At 45.8% G+C, this 23,336-nt stretch overlaps 1 protein-coding gene across 3 annotated transcripts in view; it reads right to left on the bottom strand.

Annotated features, from left to right (window-relative positions):
* The window catches only part of fgf14 (fibroblast growth factor 14), a 361,789-nt gene that overhangs the window by 4,073 nt on the left and 334,380 nt on the right, over window positions 1-23,336 (bottom strand). For all 3 annotated transcript variants that reach the window (XM_078402208.1, XM_078402210.1, XM_078402209.1), the window contains exon 4: window positions 2,043-2,241. In XM_078402208.1, the coding sequence (XP_078258334.1) occupies window positions 2,043-2,241 (199 nt within the window). The remainder of the gene's footprint in view (window positions 1-2,042; window positions 2,242-23,336) is intronic.

The following is a 23,336-nucleotide window of genomic DNA, read 5'->3' as shown; positions in this document are numbered from 1 at the left end:
GCAGATACATACAAAATGCTGGAGTAACTCAACGGGTCAGGCAGCATCTCGGGAGGAATGGAATAGGTGACGTTTTGGGTCGAAGGGTTTAATTGTGTGTCTATCTTCGGTGTAAACCAGCATCTGCAGTTCCTTCCTACACATCCATGCCACTGTACTGATTTGTACTGTACTGGATTCTATGGCCATTCAATTCTAGAACCCTGACTCACTCCTTAAAATAGGAGGCCACCCATTTAAGGCAGAGATAAGGTGAAACTTGCAAAACTTTGGAACACTTCCTCCAAGAGCAATGAAAGCAGAGTCTTTGAATAGTTTTAAGGCAATGGTAGAGAGGTAGTTGATAAGCAAGAGGGTTGAGGTGATCAGTCTTTGGAGGTAGGCAGGAATGCAGAGTTGAGTTTGAAATCAGATCAGCCTCCTGCTTCTGTTTGCAGGGGAATAGTAATCAATATAGGACATGTTTAGTTAAATGCATATGCAGTCTGGTTAGGCCACACTTGGATTATTGTGTGTTGTGGTCACTACATCACAGAAAGAATGTGGGAGGCTTTCGAGAGGGCGCACAAAAGCTTCACCAGGATATTGCCTGGATTAGCGTGTGTTGGCTATAAGGAGAGGTTGGATAAATTTGGATTCTTTTCTTTGGAGTATTGGAGGCTGAGGGGAGACGATAGAAGTTTGTGAAATTATGAGACACATAGCTAGGGCTGATTGAGTCTCTGTCCCAGGGTGGAAATATTAAATACTAGAGGAAATAGTTTTTAAGGTGAGATGGAAAAATATAAAGGAGATTTGCAAGCCAAGTTTTTACTCAAGAGGTACCTGGAATGTGTTGCCAGGAGTGCTGGAAGCAGGTATGATTGTGGCATTTAAGGGGCTTTTAGACGAGCAAATGGAAATAGGAAGGGAATAAATGAATATAGACTATTTACAGGCATATGGTAATTGTTTGGTCAGCACTGACATAGAAACATAGAAAATAGGTGCAGGAGTAGGCTATTCGGCCCTTCGAGCCTGCACCGCCATTCAATATGATCATGGCTGATCATCCAACTCAGTATCCCGTACCTGCCTTCTCTCCATACCCCCTAATCCCTTTAGCCACAAGGGCCACATCTAACTCCCTCTTAAATATAGCCAATGAACTGGCCTCAACTACCTTCTGTGGCAGAATTCCACAGATTCACCACTCTCTGTGTGAAAAAACCCTTCTCATCCCGGTCCTAAAAGACTTCCCCCTTATCCTTAAACTGTGACCCCTTGTTCTGGACTTCCCCAACATCGGGAACAATCTTCCTGCATCTAGCCTGTCCAACCCCTTAAGAATTTTGTAAGTTTCTAAAAGATCCCCCCTCAATCTTCTAAATTCCAGCGAGTACAAGCTGAGTCTATCCAGTCTTTTTTCATATGAAAGTCCTGCCATCCCAGGAATCAATCTGGTGAACCTTCTCTGTACTCCCTCTATGGCAAGAATGTCTTTCCTCAGATTAGGAGACCAAAACTGTACGCAATACTACAGGTGTGGTCTCACCAATGCCCTGTACAGCTGCAGCAGAACCTCCCTGCTCCTATACTCAAATCCCCTCGCTATGAATGCCAACATACCATTTGCTTTCTTCACTGCCTGCTGCACCTGCATGCCTACTTTCAATGACTGGTGTACCACGACACCCAGGTCTCGTTGCATCTCCCCTTCTCCTAATCGGCCACCATTCAGATAATAGTCTGCTTTCCTGTTCTTGCCACCAAAGTGGATAACCTCACATTTATCCACATTATACTGCATCTGCCATGCATTTGCCCACTCACCTAACCTATCCAAGTCACGTTGCAGCCTCCTAGCATCCTCCTCACAGCTAACACTGCCCCCCAGCTTCGTGTCATCCGCAAACGTGGAGATGTTGCATTCAATCCCCTCGTTCAAATCATTAATATATAATCATTAATGATTATGACATGATGGGCCGAAGGGCCAAATCCTGAGCTGCACAGTGACAAGTGGCTAGTCCCTCTCCATGCCTTACAAGTGAGCCAATTACCTTCCAGTGGTTTGGGCAGAAAATGAGAAGCAGGTTTAGTTTTCTTCACACGGTTTCCTTTCATGATTTGTCCATCCTTGTTGAAACCCAGGTACCAAGCCCTGCCGGATTCCTGCTGCCGATACAGCATCGATGAGTAGATCACATAGTAACTCTCGTAGACTGACTCCTTGAACTTGCATTCAGGTGTAAAAAGTTCCTGTGGGGCAACAACATCACAGTGTTTTAATCAAATGCTTTGAGGCAGATAGGAACCGATACCTTTAAAATAATTACATTAATAGTGAAGTTAAACACAACTAAAAAGCAAAATTAAAATTCACACATGCAAGGGCAAGATAGAGCAAATCGGAAGGATTAGTTTCTCTTGGCAGAGAGGCGACATCAATTAAAAATAATCAGCAGGGTCACTTGAGGAGTTGCGGATAGTTGAGGATGAAACAGATACACAGGAAAATAATAGCAGCATTTAATAGAATGTGCTGGAAGGAACTGCAGATGCTGGTTTAAACCGAAAATAGACACAAAAAGCTGGAGTAACTCAGCATGTCAGACAACACATCGGGAGAAAAAGAATAGATGACGTTTTAGGTCGAGACCCTTCTTCAGACCCATGGTTTATCTGCCCTAAGTGTCAGCTTCTTTAAAATTTAGATTTTAGAGATACCACACGGAAACAGGCCCTTCGGCCCACCAAGTCCGCGCCGACCAGCGATCCCTGTACACTAACACTATCCTACACACTAAGGACAATTTACAATTTTACCAAAGCCAATTAACCTACAAACCTGTATGTCTTTGGAGTGTGAGAGGAAACCGGAGCACCCAGAAAAACCCATGCAGGTCACAGGGAGAACATATGTACAACTCCATACAGACAGCACCCGTAGTCAGGATCGAACCCGGGTTTCTGATGCTGTAAGGCAGTAGCTCTACCACTGCGCCACCGTGGTGCGCCCAGTGCTCCTCTGTGCCAGTTCCCCATAGCCCTCAGATCCCTAATCTTTTAAAAATGTCTCTACCTACCCCCCAGAGATCAGGCATCCACAACCTCTAGGGTTAGAGACTTCTGGAGAGTCACTACCTTTAGTGACTTTTCTTTCCAATGCCTCCATTGCCACTATTGCCTTTTTTAAATAAGAGGACCAAAATTACGTGTGGTGCTCCAGGAATGGTCCCGCCAACTCGCTGTACAACTGCCACAAAATGTTCCTAATCTGAAACTCCAATGCCCATGCAAAGAAGGCCTCCTTGCCATTTGCTTTCTCAGCCATTGCTGCATTTGCCTGCAAAATCTTTTTTTGTGATTCACACACAAGAACACCTAGATCCCTCTAAACTTCACTAATTTGCAATCTCTCTCTGCTTGGATAATAGTCTGCCTTTAGCTTCCTCTTACTTAAGTGCATAACCTCACACTTCCCACGTTAAATTGCCTTTGCCAAATGTTCACCCACTCATTGAACCTATCAACATCCTACTGCAGAATACAAACTTCCTCATCACAGCATGCCCCCTTACTATTTTAGTGTCTTCGGCAAACTTGGATGCCTTACACTCTGGCTCCTCTTCCAAATTGATAATAGAGATAGAAAATATTTAACAACTAAAGATTGATCCTTGGGGTACTCCACCAGTTATGTCTTTCTAATCTGAAAAATTCCCATTTATTCTGACTCTGTCTTGATGTAAAGTTATTTCTCCCAATGCCCTGAGCACTTAACTTGTGCATGAGCATCGTATCCACCTGGGAGTGCAGCTGGAATCTTAGTTTTTTAAAATCCACCACTTAGTGTGCAGCGCTCCCTCAGTAAGCTTCAGTCTGTGCTTTGTCTCTCCGGAGTGAGACTGGACCACTGGTCTGAGGGAGAGCCACAACATTGCATATTCACCCCAACTATCTCTCCGCTCACCAAGCCTGTCTCCCTGCTCTCCCACATTGCTCACTGTGCTTCCGGACTCAGCCCTCCCCTGACCAGGCCTGTGCCTGCTCTCCCACACTCACGCTCTTCCAATGTGCTGGGGTCTGGAACTCAATGCCTACGATTGTGATGTAGGTAGAAGCCTCACCACCCAATGTGCTGTACACCTCCCAATGTGCTGTACACCTCCCAATGTGCTGTACACCACCCAATGTGCTGTACACCACCCAATGTGCTGTACACCTCCCAATGTGCTGTACACCTCCCAATGAGCTATACACCACCCAATGTGCTATACACTACCCAATGTGCTATACACCTCCCAATGTGCTGTACACCTCACAATGAGCTATACACCACCCAATGTGCTATACACCTCCCAATGTGCTGTACACCTCCCAATGTGCTGTACACCTCCCAATGTGCTGTACACCTCCCAATGTGCTATACACCTCCCAATGTGCTGTACACCTCACAATGAGCTATACATCTCCCAATGTGTTATACACCTCCCAATGTGCTGTACACCTCCCAATGTGCTGTACACTTCCCAATGTGCTGTACACCTCCCAATGTGCTGTACACCTCCCAATGTGCTGTACACCTCACAATGAGCTATACATCTCCCAATGTGTTATACACCTCCCAATGAGCTGTACACCTCCCAATGTGCTGTACACCACCCAATGTGCTGTACACCACCCAATGTGCTGTACACCTCCCAATGTGCTGTACACCTCCCAATGTGCTTCACCTCACACTTTCATCTGCCATTTCTCTACCCATTTCCTGTAGCTGATCTATATCCTACAGTATGCTCTGACTGCCTTCCTCACAGTCCGCGACCCCAGTCTGAAAACCTACCAACCAACCCGTCTACATTCATGTCCAAGTCATTTATGTACATCACAAACAGTAGACATTCCCAGCACAGATCGCCACAGAACTCCACTGGTCACAGACCTCCAGCACGAATATTGTCCTTCCACCACAACCCTCCGTCTTCTATCACTGAACTAGTTCTGAATCCATTGAACCAAGTCATTGCTAATCCTTATCACCGTACTTATCATCCCACTCCTGATTCTACCACACATCTCCACACTATGGACAATTCATAGAGGACAATTAACCTCCCAACACTTACGACTTTGGGACATGGGGTGAAACTGGAGCACCTGGAGGAAAGCCACATAGTCACAGGGAGAACGTACAAACTCCACACAGTCAGCACCGGAGGTCAGGGTATAACCCGGGTTGCTGAAGTTGTACGGCAGCGTCCATACCCGCTGCGCTAATCTGCCTCCAGTCCTGGGCATCGGCGTAGAGATAAGTCCAGTTGGCCTTCTTTGCAGTTTCAGCATAGAATCTGTTTCCTGTGCCTTGGCCAGTAGCTTGTAAAAGCTATTGAATATAAGTATTTCATTTAGTCTTTCTGCAACATTCCCTTTATATTAAGTGAGTTGCCAATGATGCTAAGACAAGAGACCGGGAAATATCATACAAACGCATTAACACCTGTTCTTGCATGTCGACAAAAATAGCTATTAATGATACTCTGCTCTACAACGTCTGACTTTGGAAAGGCATTGTCTTTCTGCTCTGATGCATTTGCAAGCGACCGGTGCCTGTATCGTTTCTTTCATTAATTTGCATTGAGTGATAATAACCTTATCTTCTAATTACAGTTTGCATTCAGCACACTTTCTGCATACATATTGACATGCACACCGTGGACTGGCGAGAGCTCGAGCATTTCTCTCTCATCCCTGGAAAAGATCAAACTCCGTTTATCTAAAGGGTCAACAGCTGAAGTCTCCTTTATGCATGAATTATGGGTTGAAGGATGTTCCAAAATGTCAAGCCATTTGTAAAACTTTACGAGGTAAAGACCCTGAATGTGTAATTCTACTGTTGCAGTGCCTGAAAAGAAGAGGACCATTCCATAGCAGTTTAGGTGGAATCATTCTTGATAATTTTGTTTATAATCTTCACCGCAAAAATTCAGGACATCAATTGGATTAGAACGTGAATTTAGATCACATCCCTAATATCCACATTCACTGAGATTGATAATTAAACGATACATTTTAAATGAAGGTGATCTCCATTAATGTATAACCGGTGAAGCAGAGAATAAATTTACTGTTAACTGTTCAAACAAAGATATTTTCTTGGAGAGGATGCTGACTATGGTTTGCTTGTCCCTTCCAGTGAATTTCTAGAAACAGCTTCCCTGGTATTTTTCCAGTGCTTGATGTGACTGCTGTAAATAGTCCAAGTCTCTGAAGCGTACATGAGGCCAAGGGTCACTGTTGACTGCTGGACACAGGTTTTGTGCCAAATCTGAGATCTTAATCTTCAAATACCTCGTTCCTCAATCAACGAAAAGCTGTTGAAAGCAGCGATAAAATTCATCAGCAATATCTGAGTTTTGCCAAGAGGGATTCCCAAAATCAGATTTTTATTATGATTGTCACGTGTACCGAGGTGTAGTGAAAAGCATTTTTGTTGCGTGCTGTCCAGTCAGTGAAAAGACAATAGATGATTACAATCAAGCCGTGCACAGTGTACAGGGTGAAAGGTATAACTTTTAGTGCAAGATAAAGTCTATCAAAATGCAGTAAGTGTTCCACTTTTTCCAGAGTAACCCAATAAATGATTATTTCAGTCTGCAGAAGGGTCTCGACCCGAAACGTCACCCATTCCTTCTCTCCAGCGATGCTGCCAGTCCTGCTGAATTACTCCAGCATTTTGTGTCTATCTGCAGTGTACACCAGCGTCTGCAGTTCCTTCCTACACATTTCAGATTATGGTGCAGGTGGGGAGGGGTGGGAGGGTGATGCAGGTTGGCAGAGGACCATTGCCTTGTGTACGCCAAGGTAAGGCCTATCCTCTTGTATGCTTTGGTGAATGTGTTAATGATACCTTGGAACTTAATGTCGCCTGGACCACTGAGTGACCTTGGTTCTGTAGTGTAGTCGCAGTGGGGATAACAGTTTCCCATTAGTTCTGAAGATTAGCTCCATTCCCCTGGGATGTGTGCAGGAGGTTAGATTAATGACAGTGCAGGCAATTTGCAGCAGTTGATTAATCTGCAATCCGTGTGGCTTTGGGATGTGGAAAGAAGCCGAAGCGATCACAGGGAGAACATGCAAACTCCACGCAGACAGCACCCAAGGTCAGGATCGAACCTGCGTTGTTAGAGCTGTGAGGCTGCATAATCACTGCTATACAAGTGCTGTTGACTCTGTTCAGAGCCAGCGACAGAAACCAAACCTCACCCTGTAATGAGCGGGGATTTCTCTTGCCAGTTCCGCTTTAAAGCACAATGCTGCAAATTACTCTCATTCCCTGGCAGCCCAATGGCTTTATTTACATTTTCAGTCACAAAGCCCCGACTGAAAGAAAGCATTTTGATCCTCTAATCCATTATCACACAATCTGCCTCTTCTCTCTGATCCACCATGTTAAATTCAGGGGGAATTGAACAGCTTTGGCATGCGAAACTTACAGATGATTTCAAAATGTCAAATGCAGTCGTTGAATATATTTAGGAGCACAGAACGGTACAGCATAGGAACAGGCCCTTCAGCCCATGATGTCTGTGCCAAACTTGGTGCCTACTTAAACTAATCCCTTCTGCCTGCACTTGATCCATATCTCTCCATTCCCTGCATATTCATGTGTCTATCTCAAAGCCTCTTAAACATCACTATCGTAAGAAGTTAAGTAGGAGATAGATACATTTTAAATGTAAACGACATCAATGGGTATGGGAGAGAGCAGGAATATGTATTGGGATGGAGGATGAGCCACTGAATGACAGAGCAGACAAGAAGACTAAATAGCCTCCCCCTGCTTGTATTTTTATGTTTATGTGCAGTCACTAATCATTCCACGAAAGTAGCAGAGCATAGTTAGTATTAATAAGGACATGGTTAATAGTATGAGAATAAAATAAAAGCTGCAGGAGATCTGATAAACAAAAACAGAAAATGCTAGATAAACCTCGCAGGTCAGGTAGCATCTGTGGAGAGTGGAACACACCCGGTGTCAGGTCTGATACCCTCCATCAGAACTGGGAAAGAGAGAGAAGCATGTTTGTTTTCAGCAGGGGAGAGGGAGGTTAGGGGAGGGATGTGTTAGTGATAGAGTGTATTGTAATGACTTAATATGGAAGAGAAGGTATCACAAAATGCTGGAGTAACTCAGCAGGCCAGGCAGCATCCAGGAGAAAGGGAATGGGTGACTTTTCGGGTCGAGACCCTTCTACAGACTGATTTTCCTACATAATATGGAACAGATAACAGCGTGTGAAACAATGTTCTGTTGATGTTTCTCACTACGAGACCTCCAGATGCCTATGAGGCTTCTACGGCAGAAAGGGTTATGGGTTGGACATGTGGCACAGTGGTGCAGCGGTAAAGTTGCTGCCTTACAGCACCAGAGGTTGGGGTTCGATCCTGACTACAAATGCTGCCTGTACTGAGTTTGTATGTTCTCCAAGTGTCCATGTGGGTTTTCTCCGGGTGATCCAGTTTCCTCCCATACTCCAAAGAGGTTAATTGGTTTTGGTAAAATTGTAAATTGTCCCTACTGTGTGGGATAATGTTGGTGTACATTGCTGGTGATTGTTGGTCGGTGTGGACTCGGTGGGATAAAGGGCCTGTTTATGTATCTCTAAAGACTAATAATTTAAAGACTGCAGTTTCACTCCAGTCCAGGATCTCTCTCCAGGATGATCTCTTCAGGCTCATAGGGGGAAATGTCATACTTTGATGGATGCTCTCTTTAGGATAAGGAATTTGCTCAGGTGGATGTGAACGATCCAATGTTGTAATTTTGAAGGCAACAGGGACGAGGAAAATTAATCACTGAATCATGACTTGGAATAACTCAGCAGGTCAGTGAGCAATGTTGGTGAAAATGATAGGCGATGTATCGGGTCAGACTGATGGTGGGGGGGAAGACCCACCTGCCATGCTTTGACCTGCCTCGCCCCTCTTCCCCCCAACAATATCTGAGGAAGGGTCCTGACCCAAAACGTCGCCTATCCATGTTCTCCAGGAATACTGCCTGACCCGCTGAGTTACTCCAGCACTTTGTGTCCTGTTGTCCAGGTCTTGCTAACCTGAGGACTTACCGAAGGAACACTTCCATCAAAATTGTGCTGTGGAATTTTTGTATCCCATTGCTGAAGGTAGATGGACCCAGGTTAATCACCACTGATTGAAGGTAGATGGTCCCAGGTTAAAACCTAGCCCAATTGATTTGTTCTATTCGCTCCGCAGGCTTTGCTGGTTCCTTTTGCTAACTTTGGACCAATTTCACTTGGTGTGGATTCCCCAGGAGGGAACTTTTACGTGCTCTGTTGAATTTCTGCTGACAAAGATCTAATATTCAATTGCTGATGATTTGGAAGGAAGAGTAATTTCTGTGGCGTGAGGGAGTGGAGGGTGTTCTAGGGACAAGAATCTCTTGCCCCCCGGGACATCTGAGTGAAATGGAAAGGCAGAGGGAGGGGATATAGGTGGAAGGGGATGGGGAGTGGGGAGGGGAGGTTAGGATCTAGGCGGCTGTTTAGTCCATCATCCCTTGCTCCTTTCTCATCGCCACACAACTGTGTTTTTCTTTTTGTTAGTTTGCATTTATATATATGGTTTAAATATTTATTTCCAAACTTTTATTTCCAATATATAGAACACCTTTATATATTAAATGCGGTTTAATTATGCAGAAATGTATTTCTTAATCTCACGGAGATCTGCAAAGGCCATTCAAGTTGAAAACAACCCCCAAATTACCCCCGTCGTGTTTCATGCGGAACGCTGAGGCTTGATGCACATGCAACGGGTGCAATTGTGGCAAAAACTATTTTCCTGAAGTGTGCACCACTGCCGCTACCGACCCAGCCACCCACCCACCCTCGAGTCAGACACTGGTTCGCGGTTGGCAGAGGTGCTGGTGTCGGACAATTCAGAGGAGCCCAAGTGATTTGTGCACTTGGTCTTTTTTTTTTTTCGCCTTGCAAAAAAAAAAAGTCGTTTAATTTCTAATCTGTGTTCCCGCTGTAATCTGGCAGCGTGCTGGCTGGGAAAACCCTGAAGGCAGTCTCGTTGTGCTAAATGTCACAGTTGCATTAACCCTCAGATGCAGCAATATGTCTGTGACCTTCAGGCGCTGAGACTGCTGCGACAGAATTCATAGCGCTGGTGGAACCTTGCCTTCATCCCCTGTTGCACACCACTGACAACTTGTCTCGGGCTTCACCCACCAGGACCGCTCTTGCACACACTGCCTCGTCCCCCCGTGACCTTTCTCTGGGATCACCCAATAGGACAAGGTACCTTCAGATTTTGTCCTTGGGGTTTTTAAAAAATTTTGTAAAGAATAACAGCCAGTGTTTTTCTTCTGCGAAAAAAATAAATCCAATTCATGGCTAAAAATGGCATTACTCCGGGCACTTTCTCCGACAACACAATATAACTAATTAGTCAGAAAGTGTGCAAGTGCTGCTTCTGCCTCCACCAGTTTATGCACTTAGTAAAATTAATCAATTTGCCACTCATGTTCTGCTTAGAATTTCTGCTTCTAAACCCCATCGCTGATGACTATGGGGAGGTTGGTGGGGATGGAGGGAGGCGAAGTGTGGGGAGATGAGGTGAGGTGACAGCACAGATTCAGTGGACCGGGTTCGATCCTGACTACGGGTGTTATCTGTACGGAGTTTGTACGTTCTCTCTGTGATCACGTGGGTTTTCTCCGGGTGCGATGGTCTCCTCCCACACCCCAAAGACGTACAGGTTTGTCGGTTAATTGGCTTCGGTAAAATTGTAAATTGTCCCACGTGTGTAGGATAGTGCTAGTGTACGGGGATCACTGGTCGGCCAAAGGACTGTGCTGTATCCCTCAACTCAAAACTCTACTAAAGGGTTCCGACCCGAAACATCATCTATTCTTGTTCTCCAGAGGTGCTGCCCGACCCTCTGAGTTTCTCCAGCATTTTGTGCCTATCTCCAGCTAGCAATTGCCACGTTTTGTCTCACCACTACTTCTCTTCCAGCTTTCTTCCCCACCCCAATACAATTAGTCTAAAGAAGAGTTCCAATCCTAGACAATCACCTATCCTTGTTCTCCAGAGGTGCTGTGTGACGTTCTGAGTTACTCCAGCACTCTAGGGTTTTTTTCTTCTGTAAACCGGCATCTGCAGTTCCTCATGTCTACATTGTACTTTGCTGTCTGTGGAGCTTGGCTAGTGCAAACGAGCTGCTAGGCTCCCCACATTAAAACAGTGGTGGTGATTCAAAATGCCTCATTTATGAAGCCTCCAGTACCTTGAAATCAAGACCTTTTGATCATCAGCTGGAAATTTAATCAAGACCGAAGTATTCAGGAGCTATGAACCTGTGACAGTGATGAGGGTGATTGTATTGAACAGTCCCTACTGCTGAGGAGTTAAAGTAATTGGGAACATCAACTTTCATTGCAAACAATGAAAGCTGGAAAACTCCAGCGGCTGAGACAGGAGGCACGGTAGCGCAGTGGTAGAGTTGCTGCTTTACAGCGAATGCAGCGCCGGAGACTCAGGTTCGATCCTGACTACGGGTGCTGCACTGTAAGGAGTTTGTACGTTCTCCCCGTGACCTGCGTGGGTTTTCTCCGAGATCTTCGGTTTCCTCCCACACTCCAAAGACGTACAGGTATGTAGGTTAATTGGCTGGGTAAATGTGAAAAATTGTCCCTAGTGGGTGTAGGATAGTGTTAATGTACGGGGATCGCTAGGCGGCGCGGACTTGGAGGGCCGAAAAGACCTGTTTCCGGCTGTATATATATGATATGATATGATATGAGAAGGCGGGGAGGTGTGAGCGCCTGGGCTTGGATAACTCTTCATTACTCTCTTCATTTCCAGCACTGCCGAGTTTATGACCCTATCAGACAGCGCCAGGTCTCCCTGCAGCTGTTAAAAAGCTGATTTTACCCAATCGTTTGCGCCACACAGAATAAACGAGTTTGCCCACTGAGCAGAACATCCTCCCAGTTCACGGAAATCCCTGCCTTAATCGCTGCCTTGTGCTGGTATAACGGACCCTGGGGGTGTTCCAATTCCTCTCAACAACGGAACCTGACAACCTTCGCTCCGTGTCCCCCCCATCTCGAGAGTTTCTCCTGAGTTAGAACGTGAAATCCCTTCCTGATTTTGAACACAACCATTAAATCTTCCCTTGACCTTCTCTGCTTCAAGGAGAGAGATATCCCAGCTTCCCCAGTCTCTCTGCACAACACCGGGGCTATTGCAGCAAATCTCTACCACATCCTCTCCCCGAGTCACTGCCTTGGCATTCTTTCAGTTGTGGGTGGAGAGGGGAGGGGAGGGGGGACAGGGAGGGTGCTGTAAATAAACAAAATAACCCCTTCTGGCCTTTGAATGAGGTCCCCCTTCATCCTTCTAAACTTCAGCGAGTACAGGCCCAGTGCCGTCAAACCCTTCAGAACCTCTGAGCTCTCTTGTTTCTGGCACACTCTGTGCAGGAGGCTGTTCAGTGCAAGGCGTCCTCACAGGCTCTTTGCAACTCCCCCCCCCCCCAATCTTTCCCATTTTCCTGCTTTCCCCACAAAACTCTCCATCTCTCTTTTTCCAGTATTTATTTTTCTAGTTCCTTTCTGAAATCTCCTGTTAAATCCACTACCACTGTCCTTCCAGACAGCACGCCCTAGATCACTGCTCCCTGATGTGTGCAAACATGCCCTTCCTCTCCCTTCTGGTTCTTCTACCAATCCCCTTCACTCTGGGTCCTCTGGGCACCCAGTCTCTCGTCTGTCTTTGCTTATTTACTCTATCGAAACACTTAACCTAAATTAGCCTGAGCACATAAAACATGCAAGCTGGAGCAGGCATTGTGCCCAGTCAAGCCAACCCTCGCACTGAATAAGGTCATGGCTCAACCTCCGTAGGAATAGTGGAGAGAGGGATTTCCACCTCAGAATTCCTGGTGCCTCTGTTTTTTTTGCAGTAATGTGCCTGCAAATTCGCATTAACGGCTCCTGGCCTCTTGGTTTGTGCTACTTTCTCTCCAGAGTATTAATTCGCACTCACCACTTTAGTCAGGGATCTAGTTTGCAGCTTGTAGGTGGTTTCAGTGAAGGGTTGCCTACCTGATCCTCATAGATCAGTTTTCCCTCAGGAATGTCCTGGACCAAGACTTGAACCCACAAACCGCTGACTCAGAGGCTGTGAGCCTTGCCACGTCCAGCATCCTTCCATCTCACTGGCCGACATGGAGGTGTGAATGGGCACATGAAATGAAAATTTTGTTTCTGTGAATATCGTGTATTTAACACTTTGCTAAAGATATTTCCTTCCTTTGCTTTGTTCTGGCCTTTTCTTACCTCCAGTTCCCTCCCCTCTACTTTCAGTCTGAAGAAGAGTCCTGATCGAAACGTTCTCCCATCCATTATCTGCAGAGATGCTGCTTGACCCGTTGAGTTACTGCAGCACTTTGTGTCTATCATAGAACACTTTGAAATGTCGGCCTGAGGCAACTTTTTTACTCAGAGGCAAGACCAGGTGTTGCCTCAGATTGAGAACCATGAGAACCATTTGGGGGAGTCCAGAACCAGGGGCCACAGTTTAAGAATAAGGGGTAAGCCATTTAGAACAGTGATGAGGAAAAACTTTTTCAGTCAGAGAGTTGTGAATCTGTGGAATTCTCTGCCTCAGAGGGCAGTGGAGGCCAATTCACTGAATACATTCAAGAGAGAGCTAGATAGAGCTCTTAAGGATAGCGGAGTCAGGGGGTAAGGGGAGAAGGCAGGAACGGGGTACTGATTGAGAATGATCAGCCATGATCACATTGAATGGCGGTGTTGGCTCGAAGGGCCGAATGGCCTACTCCTGCACCTATTGTCTATTGTCTATTGTCTAAACTCAACAACAAACTCAGGGGTAAAAAAGCAGGAGCAGCATTACAAAATGTGTTCTCTATTAAAACTGACATCGTCATCTATATCTCCTCTCATCCTTCATTCCCGGGCACCAAACCAGCAGGTTAAGGTGCTCGAGGCCTTAGTTTAGTTTAGTTTAGTTCATTGTCATGTGCACCGAGGTACAATGAAAAGCTTTGGTTGTGTGCTATCCAGTCAGCGGAAAGACAATACATGATTACAATCGATCCATCCACAGTGTACAGCTGTTGGAGGTTTACAGTGAGAGGGGAAGGATTTGAAAGAGATCTGAGGGGCAACCACTTCACTAGGAGGTGCGGTGGGTATATGGAACGAACTACCGGAGGAAGCTGTAAGGTGGGTACGGAGGCGACATTTATAAGATGTTCAGATGAGTACATGGGATAGGGAATGTTTAGTCAGATACAGGTCAACTGCAGGCAAATGTAACTAGTGTGGGAAAATAACTGCAGATGTTGGTTTAAATCGAAGGTAGACACAAAATGCTGGAGTAACTCAGCGGGTCAGGCAGCATCTCAGGAGAGAAGGAATGGGTGACGTTTCGGGGTCAACACCCTTCTTCAGACATCAGTTTGAAGAAGGGTCTCGACCCGAAACGTAACCCATTCCTTCTCTCCTGAGGTGCTGCCTGACCCGCTGAGTTACTCCAGCATTTTGTGTCTACCGGCAAATGTAACTAGCTTTATTATAAAAACTGGTTGGCATGGACACATTACAGGGACTGTTTCCATGCTGTATGATTCCATCTCTCTCTTTCTATCAAATAAGTTGCATTCGCATAGCGACTTCCCAACCCCACACATCCCTTGAATCCATTACAAGCATTGAAGTGTGGTCACTGTTGTAAAGATGGAGCAGCACTTGAGCACAGCAAGCTCCCACAAAACAGCAAGCTAAAAACCTGTTTCCGTGATTTAATATTAGGCGGCATACCAAGGAAAGCTCTCCTGATGTGGATCATGGGTCCATTAACACCAGCCCCCATCTGAAAGGCAGCACCACCATCACACCATGCAGTGTGGCACTCTAGAACACCATGGAGAGCGGCACCTCATCACTCAGTCGTAATTCAGTGACACCTTTCCCAGCCAGATGTAAGAGGAACTACAATGGATCTACAACTGAAATGAGGGTCGTGAGACCTGTGTATATTTTGATGCAAAGGTGTAGGGGAACACGAGATGAGTTGCAATGGGGGTGTTTCCCTGTATTTGCTTCGTCGTATTTTAATTTCCAACCACGTACGAGAGAGAATTCAGTTCTATTAACACTAGAGTTTAAATATATTCGCTGGTGTCAAACACTGCGGGTGGAGACTGAGCTCAGACCATCAATCATCTGGGCACCTGGTAAGTAGAAACCAAAGTCACACTTTAATATCCTCCTCACCTCGGCTACCGCATTCTGCAGGAACACTGCGGGCAGTCAGGAGGAACCAGCGAGAAGGGGAACGTGCTTATTCTAAGAATTTATTTTTTCTGTGTTGTTCGAGCTTTTCAAATGCTGCAAAACGTGTTTTTGTTTCCATGTTAGTGGAGGGTGGAGAGAGAGAGAGAGAGAGAGAGAGAGAGAGAGAGAGAGAGAGAGAGAGAGAGAGAGAGAGAGAGAGAGAGAGAGAGAGAGAGAGAGAGAGAGAGAGAGAGAGAGAGAGGAGAGTAGAGAGAGAGAGAGAGAGAGAGAGAGAGAGAGAGAGAGAGAGAGAGAGAGAGAGAGAGAGAGAGAGAGAGAGAGAGAGAGAGAGAGAGAGAGAGAGAGAGAGAGAGAGAATATGGGAGCAAGAGAGAGAGAGAGAGAGAGAGAGAGGGGGAGGGAGAGAGAGAGAGAGAGCCAGCAGTAGCCTCATGCATCAAAATACCATGAAGCTAAAGAGCCCAGGAGAGGAGTTTTCAAGTTTAATTTACTCAGCTGTTTTGCTTTGCATTTAATACCTATGAAGGGAGTGAGTGCTTAAAAAGGAGCATATTTTAAAACTAGGAAAGAAAGGTTTGCCCACACTCGGACTGCAGCCAATAATATGTCATGGTGTGCCCTGACAGATCTAGACCAGTGCCTTAATACTGATCTGACAGCAGGAATGGGAGGAGAAAGGGTCTTAGAAAAGCAGTGAGGTACGAGTGGGTAGACACAAAATGCTGGAGTAACTCAGCGGGACAGGGCAGCATCTCTGGAGAGAAGGAAAATGGGTGACGTTTCGGGTCGAGACCCTTCAGAGGTACGAGTGGTCTCTGTTAAAGAAAGGAATATAAATTCTTGCAAATTTGCATTTAATGAATTCCGAGCAACTTTGCAGTGAATGTGTTGGATGGGGAAAATCAAAATCCAAGGGCTAAACTAGGCTAGGAATAGGGTAGCTCAGAGGGGGGGGGGGGGGGGTATCAGGAGGATCTGCTCTGCCCAAAATGAGAAAAACCGCTTCCACCGGGAGAGGTGTAGTTGAATAGTGGGTTTAAGAGGAAACTAGATAATGTGGAGGAAGGGAGATGGTGACGGGGTGAGTTTGGGAGGGGGGGGGGGGGGGGGGGGGTGTGTGGAGCAGACACACTAGAATGGATGATGGGCTGAATGGCCTGATTCTGTGCAGGAAATTCATTGCTTACCTCAAACTTGGTTAAGATGGTCATGAGGAAGGAACGCACAGTTCCATAGGGAATCCCAGAGGGGCCTGAGTGCCAGGGTGTCAGACAGCAAAGCAGGGTATAAGTGGGCAGTTAGTGCCGGATGCATGGAGCAAACCATCAGGGAAAGTGGTAGATGCGGATACAACTGCAACATTTAAAAGACCTTTGCGCAGGTACATGAATAGGAAAGGTTTGGAGGGATATGGACCAGGCACACGCAAGTAGTATAAGAAAATAACTGCAGATGCTGGTACAAATCGAAGGTATTTATTCACAAAATGCTGGAGTAACTCAGCAGGTCAGGCAGCATCTCGGGAGAGAAGGAATGGGTGATGTTTCGGGTCGAGACCCTTCTTCAGACTGATGTCAGGGGGGGCGGGACAAAGGAAGGATATAGGTGGAGACAGGAAGATAGAGGGAGATCTGGGAAGGAGGAGGGGAAGAGAAGGACAGAGGAACTATCTAAAGTTGGAGAAGTCGATGTTCATACCACTGGGCTGCAAGCTGCCCAGGCGAAATATGCGGTGCTGTTCCTCCAATTTCCGGTGGGCCTCACTATGGCACTGGAGGAGGCCCATGACAGAAAAGTCAGACTGGGAATGGGAGGGGGAGTTGAAGTGGCTCGGCCACCGGGAGATCAGTTTGGTCAATGCGGACCGAGCGCAGGTGTTGAGCGAAGCGATCGCCGAGCCTGCACTTGGTTTCGCCGATGTAAATAAGTTGACATCTAGGCACAGGCAAGTGAGACTAGCTCGATTAGGCAACTTGGTCAGCATAGATGAATTTGGCTGAACGACCTGTTTCCCTATTGTATAACCCTATTACCCCATGACACTGATGTCTGACAGGGTGTAGTTTTGCTGTCCCCATCTGGTTGTAGATGATCAACCATGATCACAATGAATGGCGGTGCTGGCTCGAAGGGCCAAATGGCCTCCTCCTGCACCTATTTTCTATGTTTCTATGTTTCTATGGTCTGGCCAACATCTGACTCCAGACCCACTTGCTGTGGTTGAGTCTCTACCACCCTCTCAGATGGGCACTCAGCTGAAGGGCAATTAGGGATAGACAATTAATATTGGTGCTGTCCACCAATGCTCTGAATGTACAAAATGAATTAGTAAGGAAAAGTAGTACAACCTCCTCGGATTCATATTGATTTTAATTTTCAATTGATAAATAATTTCTGGGCATGAAGTATTGACTGATGACGATTCTAATGAATGTGTGTGACTGTCACCTGCTCTGCACACTACAATCTCCTCAATCAGCAACAAAAATTCTTATTGATTTTTCCCTACTTGTATTGAGTATGCTGGAGCATGAAATTATAATTATAATAGCATTTATCATTTGAATTGTATGGCACAAACAAAATGCATGAGGTTCAAAGGGAAGTTTTTTGTACTTTTCAAGCAAGCTTCTTTATCGGGACAACAGATGACTCAACTGTGATACAGAAACCAAATCTGTTCCACTTGGACCTCGCTGCTACAGTGATGTGATAGTGTTGGACCCCTGCTATTCATATGTGAGTCATTGGAATATAAGAAACTAGAGCTTGGGGCAGCACAGTGGCACAGCGAGGCAGCACAGTGGCACAGCGGTAGAATTGCTGCCTTACTGCGCCAGGGGCCCAGGTTCGATCCTTATTATAGGTGCTGTCTGTATGGAGTTCGTATGTTCTCCCTGTGATCGCGTAGGTTTTCTCCGGGTGCTCTGGTTTCCTCCCACGCTCCAATGACGTACAAGTTTGTAGGTTAATTCGCTTCTGTAAATTGTAAATTGTCCCTAGAGTGTAGGATAGTGTTAGTGTACAGGATGATCGATGGTCGGCGAAGGGCCAGTTTAGAGTGCTACATCTCTAAAGTCTAAAGTAAAGTCTAAAGCTTGAGCAGGCCATTTGGATCCTTCAACTTGCTCGCCATCCAGTAAGATCATAACAAATTCATTGCTTCACCTCCCTCTCGCACGTGAACCCCATACTCTGGGTTTTATGAAGGGACTGCATATGTTGTCAGCAAATCCATGTAGAGGCAAAGACTGATCGGAAAGCAAGTTGGGAGGAGGATACAAAGAGTCCACAAAGGGTTAAATGTGCAATTAAGGTAATTTAAAGGTTAAATCCCAGGGACACATTTGGAGATGGACAGCTAGTGCTGCCGGAAGATCATCAACTCTGTGAAAGATGCTCTTTGGTCTGCCTGAACTTTGTTGACCTCCCAGCAGAGCCAGATGTCCATAAGGGAATGTTGCTGACTGGCCCAATCCAGATTGCAGGAGCACGTGCTGAAGGACTCGCTGAACGGTCTAAATTCAGCAGGTTGTTTTTAAATTACAACCCGAAGCTTGAGGAAGTTATGTCTTGCTACAAGCAGTAAAACTGCACCTGGAATTCCATTCACAATGTTGGTCTCTTTATTTAAGACAGAATGTAAGTTGATTGGATGTTGTGTAGAGAAGGTTTAGATTGCAGAGATGAATGGGCTGACAGATAAAGGGGCATTGATCAGGTTGAGCCTTATTCATTGGTGTTTAGATCAATGAGAAATCTCCTTGAAACAGATAAGATTCCGATGGGGATTAAGGGGGTGGATGCTGAAGTTAGGTTATCCCTTGTGGAAGTATCCAGAACTTGGGGCAGGGGTTCAGAAGAACGGGCTGTATGAGGAGGAATTTCTTTTCTCAGAGGGCTGCGAATCTCTGGGTTTTCCTACCTCAGAGACCTGTGCAAATTGAGTCACTGGGTCATATTCATGGCCGGGAATGAATATGTTTTGGATTCTAGGAAACTCAGGGGATGTGGGAATAGACAATAGACAATAGACAATAGGTGCAGGAGGAGGCCATTCGGCCCTTTGAGCCAGCACCGCCATTCAATGTGATCATGGCTGATCATTCTCAATCAGTACCCCGTTCCTGCCTTCTCCCCATACCCCCTGATTCCGCTATCCTTAAGAGCTCTATCTAGCTCTCTCTTGAATGCATTCAGAGAATTGGCCTCCACTGCCTTCTGAGGCAGAGAATTCCACAGATTCACAACTCTCTGACTGAAAAAGTTTTTCCTCTTCTCAGTTCTAAATGGCCTACTCCTTATTCTTAAACTGTGACCCTTGTTCTGGACTCCCCCAACATTGGGAACATGTTTCCTGCCTCTAACGTGACCAACTCCTTAATAATCTTATACGTTTCGATAAGATCTCCTCTCATCCTTCTAAATTCCAGTGTATACAAGCCTAGTTGCTCCAGTCTTTCAACATAGAAGAACAGGCAAGGAGATGGAGCTGAGGCCAAGAACAAATCAGCCATGAATTGAGAATCTCACAAACTTGCCAGCTGATTACACCACAGCACCATCTGCTCAGTTTTGCCCTCTTCCTGCCCTTCATTTAAGAATGCGCTGGTTGTGCACATTAATTGCTAAATAAACATCACAGAAAGTTAGGGAGGATGATAAGTAGCTTGAATGCCGTTTAAAAATGTGATAATTTTTAGTACAAAATCAAGCCACTTCTCTGGCCCAGAAAGGAGTCTCTTCCTCACAGGCTATCAATTTTCATAGAGATATATTAGATACGCTTTAAATGCTGCCTTTAGTTATCTCACAATTTAATCTTTCTTTCCCTCACCTTATTTCTCTTTCCACTCCCGATTTGCCTCTAATTCATCCAGTCTCCTCCATTGTTCGTTTTTCTCTGTCCATTGGAGGGGAGCAGGCTATTTGCTCTGTTAGTGGCTCAGATCCTCGAATTTACTTTAGTTACGTTTAGTTTAGAGATAAAGCGCAAACATAGGCCCCTCGACCACTGATTCCGCGCCGACCAGCGATCACCCCACGCACTAACACTATCCTACACACACTAGGGGACCATTTACAATTTTCACCAAGCCAATTAGCCAACAAACCTGGATGTCTTTGGCGTGTGGGAAGAAATCGAAAATCCCGGAGAAAACCCACGCAGGTCACGGGGAGAAACTCCCTACAGACAGCACCCGTAGTCAGGATCAAACCCGGGTCTCTGGCGCTGTAAGGCAGCAACTCTATATGCTGTGCCATCGTGCTGCCGCCTCATGGTCTCATTGTCCCGTTCCAGCAAGTTCCAGCACAATGCTTCCAGTCCAAAGGGTGCGGGAAAACAGGCGGCTCGGTGAACATATTCTCCGACTCTTGAACAGATCGCTCATATGCTAGGGATAAATTTGTGATTTCCCAATCTACCTCATTGCGGCTCTTGCACTTTAAAAATTTGCACTTTCTCTGCAGCTATTCCACTGTGTGTTACACGTTGTATATTTTCTCTTTGGACCATGAACACATTTTGATGTAAATGAATTGCCTGGAGTTTTTCACTGTATATTGGTACACGTGACAATAATAAACCAAAACCAATTTTAATCGGATTCTAACGCAGCTCAGTGATATAACGCAGAGTGACGCCATTACACCAGATTAGCCAAGGAACAACATACACAGTTCAACATTTTACATTGAGTGCACAACACCAGCCATTCGGCCCCTCTGCTTGTGGCTGGTGGCCTGCTCCATATCACCCTCTTCCCACCTTTTCCAGCTGCCCTCAGCACCTTTTGCTTACCTCCCTCTCCTCCTCCCTCTCCCTCTCTTGCGGTCTCTCTCTCTCCCCCTCTCTGCTCAATGTTTATCTAACCTTCCATGAACCCCATCTCTGCCGTTCATCAGAAATAGTTGTCATCGGAGTGAGTTGTGGCTGGAGATGAACAATTAGAGGGCAATAACGCACGTTTTAAATAAAACACCTGTCCAGAATTATGACACAGCAGGTTGAAAAAATGCATCAGCATGACGCAAATGGAGTGAATTGAAATCTGGTGAGGAGAGTGTGAGCCTACACTCCAATATTGTATGAAGGGAGTGCCGCACAGTGGGAGGGACAGTGCTGATGGAGGACTGCACTGTCAGGATCAAAGCAGGGTCTCTGGCGCTGTATGGCAGCAACTCTACCGCTGTGCCATTGTGCCAGGTATCTGCTTTCAGGGAAGTTGGAAAGGAACTTTTGAGAGTTTTGACACATTTTTAAAGACCTCATCTTTATGGTAATGCTTCTTCCTGGCCTCACCTTTCCCTATCTCACAAGAGCCTCCTACAAGTCCAGCCTACTACATATCCCTGTGCTTAACTACTCCACATATTAATTTCCTACTGTTCTGCTTGCCCTGTATCTGATGTCAAAGCTTAGCTCATTTGGAGTTATAATTATGCAGAGTCTTTATCACTGCAATGGTGCGTTCTGCCCCCAGAGTGAAAGATGGAATTCAACATAAACCTCCATATAGCCTCACTCCCCTCACAGATGGGTTGTCTCATTGTGGAAACCATCCATAGTCATTACATCAAACTTGTGCATGGCCCAGAATAAACTGTGTCTCCAGAATATCTGCAACATTGAAATCTACTCAACAATGGACAAGCCAGCTATGTAGGGTCTAGAGAAAGTAGAACAAATCCAATCTGACTAAGTAATTTCTTCATCCATCCACTATCAATCATTTGCAAAGAGATCAAACCATATATCAACCAGATGGTGCTATCAACCAGCATTTACTCACCAATAACCTGTTCAGCAATGCCCAATGTGGCTTTCATCAGGATCACTCACCTCCACATCCCTAATCATGGCCTTGGCCAAACATGGACCAGAGAGTTGAATTCCAGAGGATGAAGAGTCAGTGGCACTTCACTTCAGGGCAGCACCAAGTGAGGCAACAAGGAGGCCTGGTAACACTGAGGTCAATGGGCATCAAAGAGAAAGCACTGCAATGGTTGGAGTCAGGGTTTTCCCAATGGAAGTTGCTGGGGTTCATTCATCCCAGCCCCGGACTTCACTGCAGGAGTTCCTCGGGCGATGTCCTAGGCCCAGCCATCATCTGCTGCTTCATCAATGACCTTCCTTCCAACATTAGCACAGAATAACGAGACGGAGTAACCAAATCCGAGACAGCGTACAGGAAGGAGAAAGAGGACTTAGTGAAATGGTGCCAGGACAATATCCTCCTCCTCAATGTCAGCAAGATGAAGGAGCTTGTTATTGACTTCAGAAAGCGTGGTAAATTATACAACCCAATCAGCATCAATGGTGCTGAAGTGGAAATGGTTGAGATCTTCTTGGCATTAATATGACCAACAATCTGTCATGGACCAACCACATTGGTGCGACAGCCAAGAAGGCCTCCTCTTTCTAAGGTGAGTTAGGAAATTCAGTATGTCTCCAATGACTCTTAAAACATCTACAAATGCACCTTTGAGAGCATGCTGTCACGTTGCATCACAGGTTGGTTTAGGAACAGCTCTGTCCAAGACCGCAAGAAATTGCAGAGAATTGTGGCTATAGCCCAGTCCATCACACAGATCAGACTCCCCACCATTAACTCCATCCATACTGTGTTGCTTTAGAAAAGCAGCCAACATAATCAAAGACTTGTCCCACCCCAGTCATTCCTTCTTCTCCTTGTTCCCGTCCGGCAGAAAGTACAGAAGCTTGAAAGCATGCACTTCCAGACTCAGGAACAGCTTTGTCTCATCTGTTATGACTTTATGACTGTAAATGTGATGCCCAGATCCTGAACAATGAATAAATAAACAGCAAGATTGCTTAACTGGAGAGGGCTGTGTCTTGTGATGGACGTTTTGTTGTGTTTAGTTTTGTTTGTTTAGTTTAGTTTAGGGTAATTTAGTTTAGAGATACAGTGTGGAAACAGGCCACCGAGGCCCACCGAGGCCCACCGAGTCCATGCCAGCCAGCGACCCC

Source organism: Rhinoraja longicauda, chromosome 7 (genome assembly GCF_053455715.1).
Source record: "Rhinoraja longicauda isolate Sanriku21f chromosome 7, sRhiLon1.1, whole genome shotgun sequence".
In the NCBI taxonomy this organism is placed as follows: Eukaryota; Metazoa; Chordata; class Chondrichthyes; order Rajiformes; family Arhynchobatidae; genus Rhinoraja; species Rhinoraja longicauda.
The sequence above is the reverse complement of the archived record's forward strand: the minus strand, read 5'-3'. Positions and strand labels throughout refer to the sequence as shown.